This window comes from Pipistrellus hanaki (genome assembly GCF_964339955.1).
Source record: "Pipistrellus hanaki genome assembly, chromosome: 18".
Taxonomy (NCBI): domain Eukaryota; kingdom Metazoa; phylum Chordata; class Mammalia; order Chiroptera; family Vespertilionidae; genus Pipistrellus; species Pipistrellus hanaki.
The window spans coordinates 910,063-925,489 of NC_140520.1; the positions used below are offsets into that span (position 1 = coordinate 910,063).

The 15,427-nt window shown below is 65.0% G+C and overlaps 2 protein-coding genes across 4 annotated transcripts in view; one reads left to right on the top strand and one right to left on the bottom strand.

The window, feature by feature from the left end:
* Nucleotides 1–1,190: 1,190 nt before the first annotated feature.
* ALG14 (ALG14 UDP-N-acetylglucosaminyltransferase subunit) lies at nt 1,191–10,242 on the bottom strand (the record flags this gene model as incomplete). Of its 2 annotated transcripts, XM_084865392.1 has the most annotated exons (4): nt 1,191–2,204; nt 7,460–7,591; nt 9,157–9,308; nt 10,107–10,242. In XM_084865392.1, the coding sequence occupies 4 exons, from the start codon at nt 10,240–10,242 to the stop codon at nt 1,974–1,976; spliced, it is 651 nt and encodes a 216-aa protein (XP_084721518.1). The 2 variants fall into 2 exon arrangements, with proteins under 2 accessions (XP_084721518.1, XP_084721517.1); XM_084865391.1 differs by lacking the exons at nt 1,191–2,204; nt 7,460–7,591 and adding an exon at nt 7,769–8,410.
* Nucleotides 10,243–10,386: 144 nt separating this feature from the next.
* Nucleotides 10,387–15,427, top strand: part of LOC311612428 (TLC domain-containing protein 4-like) — a 32,968-nt gene continuing 27,927 nt past the window's right edge. Inside the window, exon 1 of one of the 2 annotated variants that reach the window (XM_084865376.1) lies at nt 10,387–10,482. The gene's annotated coding sequence lies outside the window, so the exon portion shown is untranslated. Of the gene's footprint in view, nt 10,483–10,613; nt 10,753–15,427 lie in introns of those variants that run through there. The other variant, XM_084865372.1, reaches the window with a different exon arrangement.

Consider the following 15,427-nt stretch of genomic DNA (forward strand, 5'->3'; position numbering starts at 1 on the left):
GCGGACCGCCACCCCGAGCGGCCGCACTGGTCCCGGGTCTGCGTTTACGGGCGGAGGAAGCACAGTGGCTCCGGAGGAATTCTGTATTTTGCTCAGTTTCTGCCGTTTCGGCTCCTGCTGCTGCTGCTGTGCGGGGGGCAGGGCAGTGCGGGGTGGGGTGGGGGTGGGACAGGCCTCGGCCGGCCGCTGCAGGGGCCTCGGCCGTGGGTGCGGTCAGCCGTGGGCGCGGGCTGGGCACTGCCCTCCCATTCCGCCGTGACCTGCCTGCGCTGCCGGGCCCTGAGGGCGGCGTGTCCTTGGAGAAGGCGGCGCCGGCGAGGCCGTGCCTGGAGCCCGGACGCTCTGGTCGGAGAGGCGGGACCCTCCAATATTGACCGAGCGGCCGAGCCCGGCCTGCGTGGAGGCGGCACTCGGACCTGCCGGCGGGGCCTGGAGGGGGGGGGGGTGAGGGCTCGGACCGCTCCGCTCCCCACGGTCGGTGTGGAGAGGAGTGACACGGCCGTCCTAGCTCCGTGCGGGAGGGACCCTCTCCTCCGGCCGGTGAGCGCTGAGGGGACCGCACACGCCGGCAGCTTAAAGCTCCTAGTTGGGGGCCTGACACGTGTGCGCCGTGGGGGGGGGGGGCAGGAGACAGGGCTGGGGTTAGGCACTCCGTGCACCCACTGACCCCGTGCCCGCGCAGCCCCAGGGCAGTCCCCACGGGGGTCCCCACGGGGGTCCTGACTCACCTGCACCCCCACCCCACCCCCGCGGTACAAGCAGAATCAAACCACATGTCCCACACCACACCAGCCACCAACGCTTTGTCTCTATACGTTTTATTTATTTATTTTAAAAATATATTTTATTGATTTTTTACAGAGAGGAAGAGAGAGGGATAGAGAGAAACATCTATGAGAGAATCATCGATCAGTTGCCTCTTGCACACCCCCTACAGGGCCCGGGGGGGGTGGCTTAGGTAAGTGAGACAGAAGGCACCCGTCTCCTGCCAGCGCCTGGCACCCAGCGCCTGTCCTCCCTGTCAGGTGCTCCCCACAGGACGCGGCCCCTGAGTGGGGTGGGCGGAGCGGCACCCGCCTTTGTCTTTCCCCTAAAGCAAGCATGTCAAACTCAAAGGCTCACGGGCCACATCAACAAGGTTCACGTGGATGTGGCCCCCCAAAAAAAAACAAACAAAAAAAGCTTCGGTTGTCATAGAAACGTAGGTTTATTCCGATAGAGACGTGCTGAATACATAGGGCTGAAATAAATAAGTCATTATTAACATAAACGGAACACTTTAATAGAAATTAGTATTCTTTCTTGAACATTCACTTACCAGACAGACACTGAATAACTGCACACATTAATAAGCATCACACAAATAAACCTGTTTTCCTTGTTCCCTGAAAGCGGAATATTTCCTGTTCGCGCACCAACCGAGTCAGTCCGAGACTAATGACGGGCCATCGGCTGCTAAAACGTTCGCCGCGGGTGTTGCAGCAAACGGTGCGCCTGTGCGTAAGGCTTAAGGGAAATGAACACAGCACGATCACAGTAATCAGTCATTAGCGAACGTTGTAGCTCGTTATTAATAATCATGTGTAAGAGGATATCATAAAAATTAAGTTACTAATTTTAAAAGATATACATTTTTATTGATTTCAGAGAGGAAGGAAGAGAGAGAAACATCCATGATGAGAGAGAATCATGGACTGGCTGCCTCCTGCACTCCCCCACTGGGGATGGAACCCACAACCGGGCCCGTGCCCTGACCGGAATCGAACCTGGGATCTTTCAGTCTGCGGGCTGATGCTCGGTCTAGCCACTGAGACAAACCAGCTGAGGCCAGTTAAGGTTGTTATTAAGATGTTTCTTACAAAACCCGCATCAGCTGGGCCGCGAGTCTGACATGCTTGCTCTACCACAAAGGCGCGGGCTCGTCCCCACGTGTGTGCAGCGTGGCTGCGTGTGGCCGGAGCAGGGCGCCCCGGTCACACGATGCGGCCCAGGTACACGGACGAGGGGTACTTGGCCTTCAGCGCCGGCCACTGCACCAGGAAGTAGTCGGCGAAGGGGCGCAGCAGGCGGCCGGTCAGCGACAGGTGCTCCACGCGGCACAGGCTCTCCACGTAGACCAGGGTCACGCGCTTCACGCCCAGCACGCCGAGCAGCACGGCCGCCGCGCACACGGGCACGCAGGTCCCCGGCCCGTTACACAGCACCTGCCACCGCGGGGGTTAGAGAGGGACGTGGTGTGAGAGAGACACCCGCCCCCGACAGGGCGGTGACCCCGCAGCCCAGGCAGGTGCCCTGGGCCAGAAACCGCACCCACACCCGGGGGAGGGGGGCAGGCAGGCTGTTCCCCCCGCTGTTCCCCCCGAGGCGCCGGCGGTGACACGGGACCCCGAGAGGCTGGTGCGGTTCTGTCTGACGAGGAGGCTGCAGGGGGACTAGGACTCAGGGTCCCGCCCGGGCCGCCCCCGCCTGGAACTGGTCTGAGCGAAGCCCTGTGCGCGCTGCGGCAGCCGAGCCCCCGAGGACCCAGCGGGCCCTCCCTGGCCGGTGCGCTGGGCCCAGGTCTGCCCGGCAGGCAGTGATCCTGGCGGAGCCCAGCGCCGGATGGTCACCGCAGCGACCTCTGCTTCCCGACCCGCCGCTGCCGCTGCCGCTGGGCGGAGGAAACGGAACCCTGGCTTCCTGTCCTCGGCGACCTTTCCTTCCTCCGCCTCCTTTCCTTCCTCCGCCTCCGTGGTTCCCATTGTGTCTCCGGCCGGCGGAGGCCTGTGCCCGGCGCCCGCCCCCTGAGCCCACGCTGACCCCTCCCCCCGGCCCTGGAGCCTCCCGCCTCCGTGGTTCCCATTGTGTCTCCGGCCGAGGCCTGTGCCCGGCGCCCACCCCCTGAGCCCACGCTGACCCCTCCCCCAGCCTTGGAGCCTCCCGCCGGCCCTGGGCCCGGAGGGAAGGGAAGCACCTGACTTTGACAGGTCACAGCCAGGCGCTGGGCACAGACTAAGGTGCGTTTGTATGACTGCCCCCCTCCCCGGTGCCGTCCGCTCGCTGGCCATGCCCCCTCCCATGGACGCCGAGGCAGAGGCCAGGGGCTGTGGCCATGCAGCAGAGTCTGCCTGGCTTCCCGCGGACGCTGCCCGCTGCCCAGGAGCTCGGCTGGGCGGGAGGGAGCGGTCCCCCAGCCCACGGAGGGGCCCCGCACACAGCTGGGCGGCCGGGCTTCCTCCCCACGCACCCCACCAGGCTCTCCCGGGTCAGAGCCGGCTCCTGCTTTTCCCGGAAAGGAGGGAGCTGTCAGTGCGGCCACGCATCCTACAGCCCGGAGGCTGAAGGCAGTGAAGGCCTAGCCCAGTGGTCGGCACACTGCGGCTCTGTTGACTAATGAGTTTGCCGACCACTGGCCCAGACCCCTGCCTAGACGGCGCACGGCTCTGGCAGGCAGGTGGGTGTGCGGAGTGAGGCTCTGGCAGGCAGGTGGGTGTGCGGAGTGAGGCTCTGGCAGGAGGTGGGTGTGCGGAGCGAGGCTCTGGCAGGCAGGTGGGTGTGCGGAGCGAGGCTCTGGCAGGAGGTGGGTGTGCGGAGCGCGGCTCTGGCAGGAGGTGGGTGTGCGGAGTGCGGCTCTGGCAGGCAGGTGGGTGTGCGGAGCGAGGCTCTGGCAGGCAGGTGGGTGTGCGGAGGGAGGCTCTGGCAGGAGGTGGGTGTGCGGAGTGCGGCTCTGGCAGGAGGTGGGTGTGCGGAGTGAGGCTCTGGCAGGAGGTGGGTGTGCGGAGTGCGGCTCTGGCAGGCAGGTGGGTGTGCGGCTCTGGCAGGAGGTGGGTGTGCGGGGTGAGGCTCTGGCAGGAGGTGGGTGTGCGGGGTGTGTGGGGAAGGGCAGCAGCTCCGAGGCCAGTGCACAAGCACACGGTCCCTCCCTGGGGGAGGGGTCTGGTGAAACCACGTAACTGGAGGCCTGGATGGTGTGCACAGCCTCGCCGCCAGCTCCTGCACCCTCACTGCCCCGGTCCCCCGACTTCCCGCTCCCCGAGAGCTGAGCGAGAGCAGCCGAGGAGCAGCCGAGCGAGGAGCAGCCGAGCGAGGAGCAGCTCAGAGAGGAGCAGCCGAGCGAGGAGCAGCTCAGAGAGGAGCAGCCGAGTGAGGAGCAGCTCAGAGAGGAGCAGCTCAGAGAGGAGCAGCCGAGCGAGGAGCAGCTCAGAGAGGAGCAGCCGAGCGAGGAGCAGCTGAGCGAGAGCATGGCCTGAGAGAGGAGCAGCAGCAGGCCGAGCCCCGAGCTGGCATTCTCCCCGCCCCCTCATCTCCACACACGACTCGTCCGCAGGCCGCTGTGGGGCCAGCAAACCCTCAGGAAAGCAGCACCTGGACCTGCCGCTGGGCCGCGGCCACCCTGACCCACGTGGCCACCTGGCTGCCGGGAGGAGGCCTCCTGAGGCCACAGAGCAAACCTGTTCCACAGGCTGCGGCTGTAAACACTTCAAACTGCCTCGTCAGAGCCTGGCCGGGCCAGCAGGCGCCATCGGGGCGGCCAGGAGCGATGCCGTTTGCTAAGGAATGGGACTCGTGACCGAGCTTCAGTCCCAGCAGACCCCGGAGGACCCCGGCCCACACAGGATCGTCCCCCACGGCTGGGGGGACGGGAAGGACGGACGGACATGAAGACGGCGTGGCCCCAGAGGCGCTGCAGCCTGTTAGAACGAAGTCGGAACCGGACCTCCGGGCTGGGCCGGGCTCCGGCGGGCTGGCCCATGGGCACATTCGTCTCCATGACAACACGGCCCGGGTCACCCCCGAGGGCTGCCGACGTGCTCGCTCAGAACCTGCCGCCAGCAGCGCCTGGCTGGACCCCGGGACGGCCGGGTGGAGGTGACCGGGCGGTCACGCAACATGCCTTCCTCCCGCTTCTCCTCCCCGACCTCTGCCCTCCTCGTGCACTCACTCCGCACACCCCCAGCGCTCATCCATCGGGGCCAGGACTGCAGGGTGAGGCCCCGGGGACCCAGGCTCCAGCTCCCGATCCTCCTGCGGCCAGCCTCGGGAGCCCCTCCCTCCCCGGGCGCCCTGTGGAGCCCCTTCCCTTCTGTCCGCCCCCAGGCCAGACGGGCGTGGAGAAGCCAAGCCAACGCCCTGGTTAATTCAGAGGCTGAGAGCAGAGCCAGACCCCACAGCCCCACAGCCCCACAGCACGGGACCGGGCCTCAGGCGGGGCTGCCGGCCGTCTGGGCCTTTGAACTTCAGCGCCTCAAAGCCTCCCTTCTCTCCGCTCCGCCCCGTCCTGCCCGCCGCCCAGGGCAGCTCCCCAGCTCCCCGCGGCGCTGCCCGCAGCCCTGAAAGCAGCCTTGTTCCCGGTGGCCTCCCGCTCACCTCCCTCCCTGCTCCCCTCCCTCCCCGGGAGGAAGAGGCCCGTGCTGCGGGCCGCAGCTCGAGGGGAAGCGAAGGGACAGGCCCAGGGACAGAGCGCCGAGTGGGCGAGGAGAGGGCTCCGCGTTCAGGCTCTGGAGGGCCCCCGGCGTGGAGAAACCCGGCCACTGGAGCGCGCTCTCCCGGACACCAGCCTGCCCTCCGCTCGGCTGGGCCGGGCCACGGAGGGCGGGCAGCGGGGCCAGTGTGGACGGAGCGCGGTGTGCCCGGCTGGGGCAGCTGCGGGCATTGCCCGGGGTCAGGGCAGCGCAGCCCGGGGGACAGCCGGGGGACGGGGGGGACCGGGGCTGGCTCAGAGCCGCGTCTCCCGGGCCCGGCCCCCGTGGGACACGCGGCACGCTTGCTCACGCAGGCTGCTGGACGGCGAGCGTGAGTGCGGAGGGACCAGGGCGCGGCCTGACTGCTCCCGCTGACTCCTGGGCCTCCTGCGCCCGGCGCCCCGGCTGGGGGCACCGGTCGGCGGCCGCTCCTTCGTCGCCGAGCGTCCTTTGCGCGTGGCAGAGGTGACCCCGACGCGGGCCCCTCTCCCGAGCATCACGCCCGCTCGGGCGGAGGGCGTGCGCCAGGCTCCGGCTTATCACCAGCAGGTGATCGGCGCCTGGCACGTGCCAATCCACAGGCCGATAGAACGCGGTAAACTACGCAAACAGGGCCCGGAGCCGCCGGCGGCTCACCACAGAGAACACCCTTCCGGGCGGCTCAGGGGCTGAGCGCCGACCTCTGAACCACAAGGTCACGGCTCCATCCGGGCCCGGGCTCAGGCCGGGGCTGTGGGCTCGATCCCCCGTGGGGGGCGTGCAGGAGCAGCGGTCCATGATTCTCTCTCACGGCGGATGTCTCTCTCCCTCTCCCTTCCTCTCGGACATCCACGAAATGAATTTTAAAAAGTCAGCCTCCCGGCTGCGGACAGGAGCCCACGCTCCACGTGGACCGGGGCTGCGTGAACGTGACCTTCCCCAGCTCACCCTGGGAGGGGGCGTGGGAATCGGGCAGGTGGCATAATGGGCGTCTTTCCCGAGGCCGAGTGAGCGTGCGCGGCGAGGCCCGCACACAGGGGCCCCTGCACCCATGCCCGCAGCTTCTCACGGACCCCGCCCTCGGGGAGATCGTCCTCTCATCCCCGCGCAGAGCTCTGCTGAGTGCCTCGTCAGCCCGGGAGCCGGGAGCCGGCCGGCTGGCTCTTCAGGCTCTTCCACCTGCCCCGGGCGTGGGCGAGGGCGTCTTTGTTTCGGGGTGACTCACCGCTGTTCATTCGCTCCCTTTCAAGTCGCCCCACAGGCCTGCGGGGGCGCTTTTCTAGGAAAGCCGTGGGAAACAAGATGCTGGCCCTGCTCGCCGGTGAGGGACCGAGCGGCCGCCGCGAGCTCCGAGGGCGCGTGGCTCCTTCCCCATGGACCCGACGCCCACGGGCCCGCGGGCCTCCTGCTCGGAGACCAGTTTACACCTACACGCGGCTCCCGTCTCCCGCCCAGGCAGCGGCGAGGGCCGGAGAGCACGGAAACCCAGCGCCCGCTCAGAGCTCCGCCCGGCCACGCAGGCTGCTGTCCGCACGCAGCGGGCTCCGCCGGGGCGGGCGGGCGTCCGGGGTGGCCTCTCCCGGGATGGCTGGCCTCTCCCGGGATGGCTGGCCCTGCCCCGCGCGGCCCCGTCGCGCTGCCCCCTGCCGGGCGCTGGGCGCTCAGGGCGCTGCCTCTGAAGACCTCAGCCCGGCCTGCCCGCCGGCGGGGACCGCACAGGCCCTCCCTGCCCGCCCGTGTCCGCTCCGTGTCCGCTTCCCAGGGAAACGCCCGTGTGTGACCGTGGCCGCACCCCACGCTCGCTCACCGTCTCGGCAAACACGAGGCCGAGGAGGAGGCACAGAGCCCGGCTCTCCCCGGCGGCCGAGCCCAGGGCCGGCCCGGAGCCACGGGGGGCAGGGGCCTGGGCTTGTTAGACACACGGACCCGGGGAAGGGCTCACGTGGAGTTCACGGGCGGCCGGACACACGGGGCCCCGGTCCGTGTCCGCACGGCCAGCCCCCGGGGCAGGGAGGGCGCGGTGAGGGCGGCGTACGTACCAGGTCCGGCCGCACGCGGAAGGTGAGCGGCAGGGAGAGGCAGGCGGCGTGCAGCGTGGTGAGCACCGTGGTCAGCCAGGGCTGCCGGACCTCGCGGCTCCGGGGGATGCGGTGCAGGAAGTACCGGGGCGCCTGGGGAGCACAGACCCCGCTCAGCGACCTCTCAGCCAGACCCGCTCCGCACACGCAGGCCCTCCCTGCGGGAGCCTGAGGCCTAGTTGGGGGTGCCTGGGTGGGGGGGGGGGTGCCTGAATGAGGGGTGCCTGGGTGGGGGGTGCCTGGGTGGGGAGGTGCCTGGGAGAGGGATTCCTAGATGAGGGGGTGCCTGGATGAGGGGTGCCTGGGTGGGGAGGTGCCTGGGTGGGGGGTGCCTGGGTGAGGGATTCCTAGATGAGGGGGTCCCTGGGTGAGGAGGTGCCTGCACTGGGTCAGCAGGGAGCAGCAGCCTGATTTGCAACGCGGGGTCCGCGCGCCCCCTGCTGGCGACAGCGGGTGCTGCCGGTGGAGGCGGGTCCGGTCCCTTCCGGAGCCGCTGGCTGAGGGCCCGTCTCCCCGCCTCTCCCCACTGACACCGCAGAGCCGGCCAAACGCACGGGAGCCTTTGGGGCCGGAGAGCAAGCCCGAGGGAGCCGGGCTGCTTCCAAAGGCGCGGAGCCGGCCCACCTCCCAGAGCTCCACGCCACCGCGTCCGGGCTGCCCGCCCGCCTCCCGCTCGCTGCGCGCGCCCCCTGGTGGCGGCGGCCGGGATGCGGGCGAGGGCTGGGAGCGGGGGCGGAGCCCTCGGAGGCCCTCCCTGCGGGCCTGGCGGGCATCTCGGGGCGGAGGGGCCTGTTCGGCGGGGAGAGGGGCGAGGAGCGCCGGGTCAGGGAGGGCGCCCGTTCTCACCACCGCTCCGACCACGGGCCCGGGCTCTGCTCGCCTCCTCTCTCCTTCGCATCCCACACCGTCTGTCTGGGAATTCCATTTCCTCTCCTTTCACATCCAACCGCTGCCCCGTGCCCGTCCCCACGGTGCCGGCCTCCCCGGGTCTCCCCGTGTCCCCAGCCTCCGTGCGACACAGCAGCCCCGGCCTGTCTGAAAGGCGGGCGGGCCGTGCCACCCGGGAGCCGGCCCTCCAACCACGCTGACTGTGCAGGAGCCCTGCCCTCCGGGCCGTGCCTGCAGTGTGTTCTACGGCCAGGGGTGCCAGGGGGCGGGCCTGGGGGGACAGGGGTCCCACTCTCCCACTTTGGTGCTGGTTGGTGACAGACACACACCAGGAAACCCTCCTGCCGGACACAGACGAAAGGCTGTAAGGAGGACACATGTATGTGTGTGCATGTATTTGTCTGAACTGGGAGCCAGGACAGGAGGTGCCGGGACCGGGCTGGGTCTCACCGCCCTGCAGGTTCCGGAGGCGACGGCTGACGGCCGGTGACAGACACGCCCCGTCCTGGGGAGGCAGTGCGTGGGGCTCCGGCCGCTCGCTCTTCTGCTTTCTAACACCCGTGCCCCTGGGTGAGCTCTCCCTCTTCCTCACCCCCCCCCCCCGCCCCTCCTCACGGACACGGAGGGCAACTCCCATTATGCTGGCAGCTCACCCTTTGCCCCTCATCCTTCTCCCCCACCTGCACCTTCGCTGACCTGCCCTGATTGTTAACAAGTTAAACTCAAATGTACGATTCGAAACTTTCTTAGGAATAGATGTGATCACTTACCACTCCGCTGGGGTCTCTATCAGCTCGACTGAGCTCAAAGGCATGTATCTTCTGGGCACTGATCTCGTCTGTGTCGGCGAGGACGTAGTGTCTGGGAGCGTAGGCGGCGGACAGGTGCCCCAGCAGCCTCAGCAGCTCGGTGGTGTGCCCACCTGGGGGGGGGGGGGGAGGCCTTAGGCGGAGAGGCCGCAAGGGGCACGTCTGTTTGACGGTTACAGGGATGCACCAGCCCGTGCGTTTCCCAACGGCAGAAGGAAGGGCTGGGAACAGTGATGGGTGCCTTTGTGGTGTGAAAGGACTGCCATGCGGGGAGGAGGAGAACACACGTGTGAAAATAAACTCAGCACTCGCAGATTTTATTCCTAAACGGACACAGGGTGTGCGGTGTGTCTCTGCGGAGCAGTCACTCAAGATCGGAGCGCCTTGCAGGGCCGGGGACCCATCTGCACGGGTCGCCGGGCAGGACGGCCTGTTGCTGTGCCTGCGACGGAATGTCCTCAATGCGGCAGTGCCACGGGTACTGGGTAATGGTTTCCTCCTCGTGGGCTTGGTGTGTGTATAAATATGACAATTCACCGCATCTCATCTATCATGAGCCCTTAGCCAAACACCAAATGCCTAGATTAATCACGAAACCCAGCAGTTTATTACTCAGGGAAATTGCAGGTTAGCATCAAAGGGCTTCGGCGTCCTCTCTGCTCACTAATAATTTATTAGAAAGCTGCACGCCGCAGAGAGGCTTAATTACTGACCCGTGCAAAGTACTCATTTGCCATTAAAGTCGCGGACCGGAAGCGTCGGCCCAACTGCCTACAGAGCCTGGCTGGGGGCTGGTTCCGGGGACGCAAAGAGACTACAGCTCCCAGGATGCAGTGCGCACAAAGCGCGGAGGAGACCCAGGGACGGCGTCGCAGTGCACTCCGGGGTTTGTGGTCCCGCCCCGTACTTACCGGACCCGGCCACCGCCATGAGACTGACAGATTCCCGGGGTACAACAACCCGGGAGTGAAGCACGAGCCACAGCCGCAGGGCCAGGGCCACTGCCGCCGCTCCTGCGGCCGCCGCGAGGATAAGGACGCACCCCATTCAACGGAACTGCGCATGCGCGCTGCCCTCCGGCCAGCCCAGGGGAGCGGTCAAAGTTCAGGAGCTACGGGCCCTGAGGAGACTCAAACCGGCCTGTGCAACGTCATGCTGGGCGGGGCTCCGGACCGGAAGCGGAAGTCCGACCTCTGAGGACTGTGGATGCGGCGTGGCCACCGCGAGGACGGAAGCTCTTATCCGGAAGTTAAGCGCCGGAGAAGATGCGTTTCCGCCCGCGGTGAGGTCAGGCCACCTGCGTGCCCTGAGTTAGCCAGGGGTTCCCGCTCCACCAACTTAGCGAATCCCACGTGAGCCCCAGCGGCACACAACGCTTTTGATTTTCGTTTCTAAATGCCAGGGGGAGTGTTTCTGTTGCACACGCAGGCATTTACTGGAAGTGTTCGCCAGTGAGAGGTACTTTGGTACAAAGGATTCAGGCGCTCATCCTGACATCACCCCAATGCTAACAGGAGTCCCCAGATTGGGTGCAGTAAAAGGAGAGACTTTATTCAGGTAAACAGCTTGCAAACCCGGGAAACAGCCTCCGATGGCAACCATAAGCGTGCTACTGGAGGCAAAGGGGAGGCTGCTTTTCATAAAGCACTGCCCTGGTTCCTGATTGGTCAACTTTTATGCAAATGAAACTAAAATTTGCACAGTGTGATTGGTCAAGTTAGTACTATCCCTATTGGGATCATGGGTTCTGATTGGTTGTTATGGAGCTGCTCTGATTGGTCTGCTCAGTAAAGATGCAAATCTATCTATAATAATAAAAGCAAAATATGCAAATAGACCGATTGGCCAAACAGCAGAACAACCATCCTGAGGACCACGCTCTGACAGGCACTGGTACCAGGCCAGCCAAGGCGGGTGCAATTGGTTGGGGGGTCCTGCCATCGCCCCACAATCACCCTGCGGAAGGAGGCCCAGGCCACCGGCCAGCAGGGCAATCCATGGGGGTGGGGCTCCATGATTGCCCCAAAGAGGGAGGCTCAGGCCACCAGCCAGGGCACTGCAGCAGGTGGGAGGGGCCCCCTCTGTGGGGCGATTCATCGCGGGGCTCCAGGACTGCAAGAGGGTGCAGGATGTGCTGAGGTGACTCTCCCCACCCCCATCCCCAGCGCACAAATTTCATGCAAAACTCTGATTGTCTGCGGCAGGTCTCAGCCCCTTGATAAGGTGGGCTCAGCTGGCAGGACAGCGCAGGAGGCTGGCCGCTCAGTCCACGCCTTTTCCTCCCGTGTGCATCCTGCGTGGGAGGCCTTTGCAAACAGTGGCTCCTGGACTCTGATGTCGAATTGGAGCCCAATGAACCCCAAGGAGTCCTTGGCCGGCTATATGCCTTCTCCGGGTCAGCAGTCTAAATCTCCTCTTTCTCAGCAGGATAGCCTTTAACTTTCCTGGGCGTTTCCACAGATCTCAAACCACGTGACCACGGTAATCACACGAAGTGGTCAAGTCAAGTAATGCCACGGTCCCGAGAGGAGTGGAAGCTCAGTGGCTCCCGGTGGCCCGATAGAGAAGGCATCAACCTGCCCTCAATAATATCCAGTTAGTCTTCACACAGAGCCAGCCGCACCGCCCCCACCCCACTCGGGCTTATCTTCATGTCTGGTTAACCCACATTGCAGCAACAGAGCCACACTAAGATCGCAGGGGCCCCCTCACCCCAAGTGTCATTTGTCCTTGGTCTCCGATAAACCCGGAGGTGAGATAAGGAGCATCTTTTTCCAGCACGCCCACATTCAGTCTTCCCTCATTAACCCCTCAACCCCTACCTCCTCACCTCGGCCCATCAGGCAAATAGCCCCCTCTCTACAGACAAGGAGATGGATTCTGTAACATGAAAAGGGTTTCCCTAAGATGAGTTGGAGGTGGAGAAAGCTTATCGTTGTGGGCTTTGAAGCTAGTGCCCCTTAGATTTGATGCATTCGGCATCCCCTGGGCTTCCAAGCACATCGCTGGGAGCGCAGAGGCTGGGCCCCTACACGGTATGAAACCAACCTAACGGCAGACCTGGGGACGCGGTTTTCCTCCGTCTGCCCACTCTGCCGTAACCAGCACCGGCTTCACCAGAAACGCTTGCCCCTCTTCCTTCCGGGGAGATGGGAGCGATCTCAGAACCTGCATCCAGACGAGGCAGTCTCCAGAGCCAAAAGGGAGGTCATTTTTTTTTTTTTTTTTTTTTTAAATGGGAGTGAAAGGGAGTTCTTTCATTATTGTAAAAACATATTTTATTGATTTTTTTACAGAGAGGAAGAGAGAGGGATAGAGAGTTAGAAACATCAGATGAGAGAGAAACATCGACCAGCTGCCTCCTGCACACTCCCCACCAGAGATGTGCCCGCAACCAGTGTACATGCCCTTGACTGGAATCGAACCCGGGACCCTTCAGTCCACAGGCTGACGCCCTATCCACTGAGCCACACCGGTTTTGGCTGGGAGGTTATCTTGTCACCATTTTTTTTCCGAAGGGCAAGGCGGCCTTTTCCGGAAGCCCTCGCGGCACACTTCCTTTCTGTCCTCCTGGCATCACCGGCGCCACCTGTTCGTAAAGGGATGTGACCTCGGGCCGGCTGGGGTAGCGGGGAGGACGACATGACCAGCAACTCACCTGTGGTCCCTGGCCCTGGAGGGAGGGGACGGGCGGGTAGGAAAGTCAGAGTGTGGAGAGCGCGTGTGTGAGGTGGCTTGGTAACCCCCCAGGGGGTACCCGGGCATGCCACCCATCACCAGGCTCTAGGCCTGGCGCTCCCCACGGCCCCGCCCCCTTGCCACCGCCACCGCCTGTGCCCAGGGGGATCTGAGTGGCCCGGCGGCTTGCAGCTGGAGGAGGGGGAGCAGGATTAGGAGGTGCCGGTCGAAGCAGAGGGTCAGCAGGGTGGAGCGCAGGCCTGAGAGCCGTCCCGGCTAATTTGGATTAAGGCGAGAGTCGGAGTGTTCCGTGTTCCCGACAAGAAGGTGGAGCCTGCAGGGAGGAGGGAGGTGGGCTGGAGGCCACGGACGGGGGGGGGGGGGGGGGGTTTGGAGGGTGGTGAGGGCTCGGCGTGGGTCAGGTGGGGGGTTTACAAGGACCTGCAGAGCTAAGGGCCAGGAGGGTGATGGCGACCCGGAGCCCGTGGGGACTGAAGCGATAGGGGCGACCCGTTTCCGCCCAGTCCCAGCGGCCCAGCCCTGGGTGCAGGGTGCGGCAGCCACACCTGCCACCCGGCCGTGACTTAACAATGAGGCTGCCTGTGGGAGCCGCACGCTCCTGCAGGGCCCCTGGAGGAAGCACCCACCCGCCCGCATGGGCTGCCCCGGAGGCTGGGCCGCTGGGGACCCTTCCCGTCGGACCGCGGCCGCCTCCCATCCTCACGAGGGCAGCCGGGGGCGGGTGACCTCCGTGAAGGCAGCCAGGGAGGCCTCCGTGCTCGGTGCTGAGCCGGCCCCGAACACGGTAGGGGCGGCCTGGGAGAGAGTCCAGGCCGGGGCCCGGGACGGGACGTGGCCCTGGGTCCGCTGGCTGCCTGCTGCCCGCTGGGGGTCTGCAGGTCGGGGAGGCGGGGACAGACGGTCACCCTAGTGGCTGCTGAGACTTCTCTCGTGGTCAGACGTGCTCGTGGGTGTTTAAGTCTCAGCCTTTCCCCGTGCCAGCCCCCTTCCATTCACCGGGAGCTCACTCTCCGCAGGCCCTCGGGGCAGCTGTGCGTGGCCGGTTCTATCCGCAGCCCGCGAGGCAGGCCAGTGCCGCGTCTTGTGAGCGAGGACATCAGGGGTCGGGAGTCGTGGCATTTGCTCGGGTCACAAGCCGGGGGTGGCAGGCGCTCTCAGCCAGCTCCGGCCCGGCTCCCGGCGCCATCGGAGGCGGTCGCAGACGTGCCCGCGGCGGCCGGGCCACTCGTGCGCAGGAACGAGGCAGTGTGAGCGGCCGGTGCTCCCTGCTGACTCCTGAGGCACAAACCGATCGGGGCGAGCGGGAGGAAACGGTTTTGAAAAAGTGGCTTTTCACAGGCCAGTCAAGGATAGCTTTTCTGTTTTCTAGCTTTTTCTCCAAGTACAAGGGCGCCAGATTAGAGGTACAGACAGACGTATGTCTGTGTGTCTGTGTGCATACATACTGCTCCTTTTTATCCTCACCCGGGGTGTGTTGCACCGACTCGAGAGAGAGGGAAAGAGAGAGGGAAAGAGAGAGGGAAAGAGAGAGGGAAAGAGGGGGAAAGAGAGGGGAAAACATTGATGTGAGAGAGACGCATCATCCATCGGTTGCCTCCCGTAAATGGGATCGAACCCGCAGCTCCGTTGTGCGCCCTGACTGGGACTTGAGCCTGCAGCCTTTGGGTGTGCAGGATGATGCTTCCCCCCACCGAGCCACCGGCCAGGGCCTGCCGCTCCTGACTCACGCCGTGCTTACGATCCCTGGCAGTGACAGTGACAGCAACAGTGACGGTGACAGCGACAGCGATGACAGTGACGGTGACGGCAACAGTGACAGTTACAGTGACAGCGACAGCGACAGTGACAGTGACCGACAGCGACAGTGACATCGACAGTGACAGCAACAGTGACATCGTCAGTGACATCGTCAGTGACAGCGACAGCGACAGTGACAGTGACCGATGGTGACAGTGACATCGACAATGACAGTGACAGCGACAGTGACGGTGACAGTGACGGTGACAGTGACAGTGACAACAGTGACATCGACAGTGACGGTGACATTGACAGTGACAGTGACGACAGTGACTGCGACAATGACAGTGACAGTGTCGGTGACAGTGACGGTGACGACAGTGACGGCGACAGTGACGGTGTCAGACACGCATTCTCTCCCTGTGTCCGTGTCTCAGACCCGCCCTTCCAGACTGTTCCCAGAGCCCTGGCCACAGGCCTGTGAGCCACACCTGCCTCAGACCAGATATTCAGTCTCCTTTTAAGACCCCATCCCAGTGGGCCGTGCCACCCCCCTCACCCTCGTTCCCGACCTGGCCCAGCCGCTGCCGCCCCTGCACGGCGGTGTCTGCGTTTCCCTTCAGACCGAGAACTCGGTGGGCACAGTCCCGCTCCCGCCCAGCAGGGCTCCTCTCGGACCCGGAGTGACTGTCCACAGCCACCCGCAGCTGTTTGGCCGCCCCGTCTCACTCCGAGTCGCAGCCCTTTCCTGCCGCCACGGCTGTGTCCACACACACACACACACACACACACACAC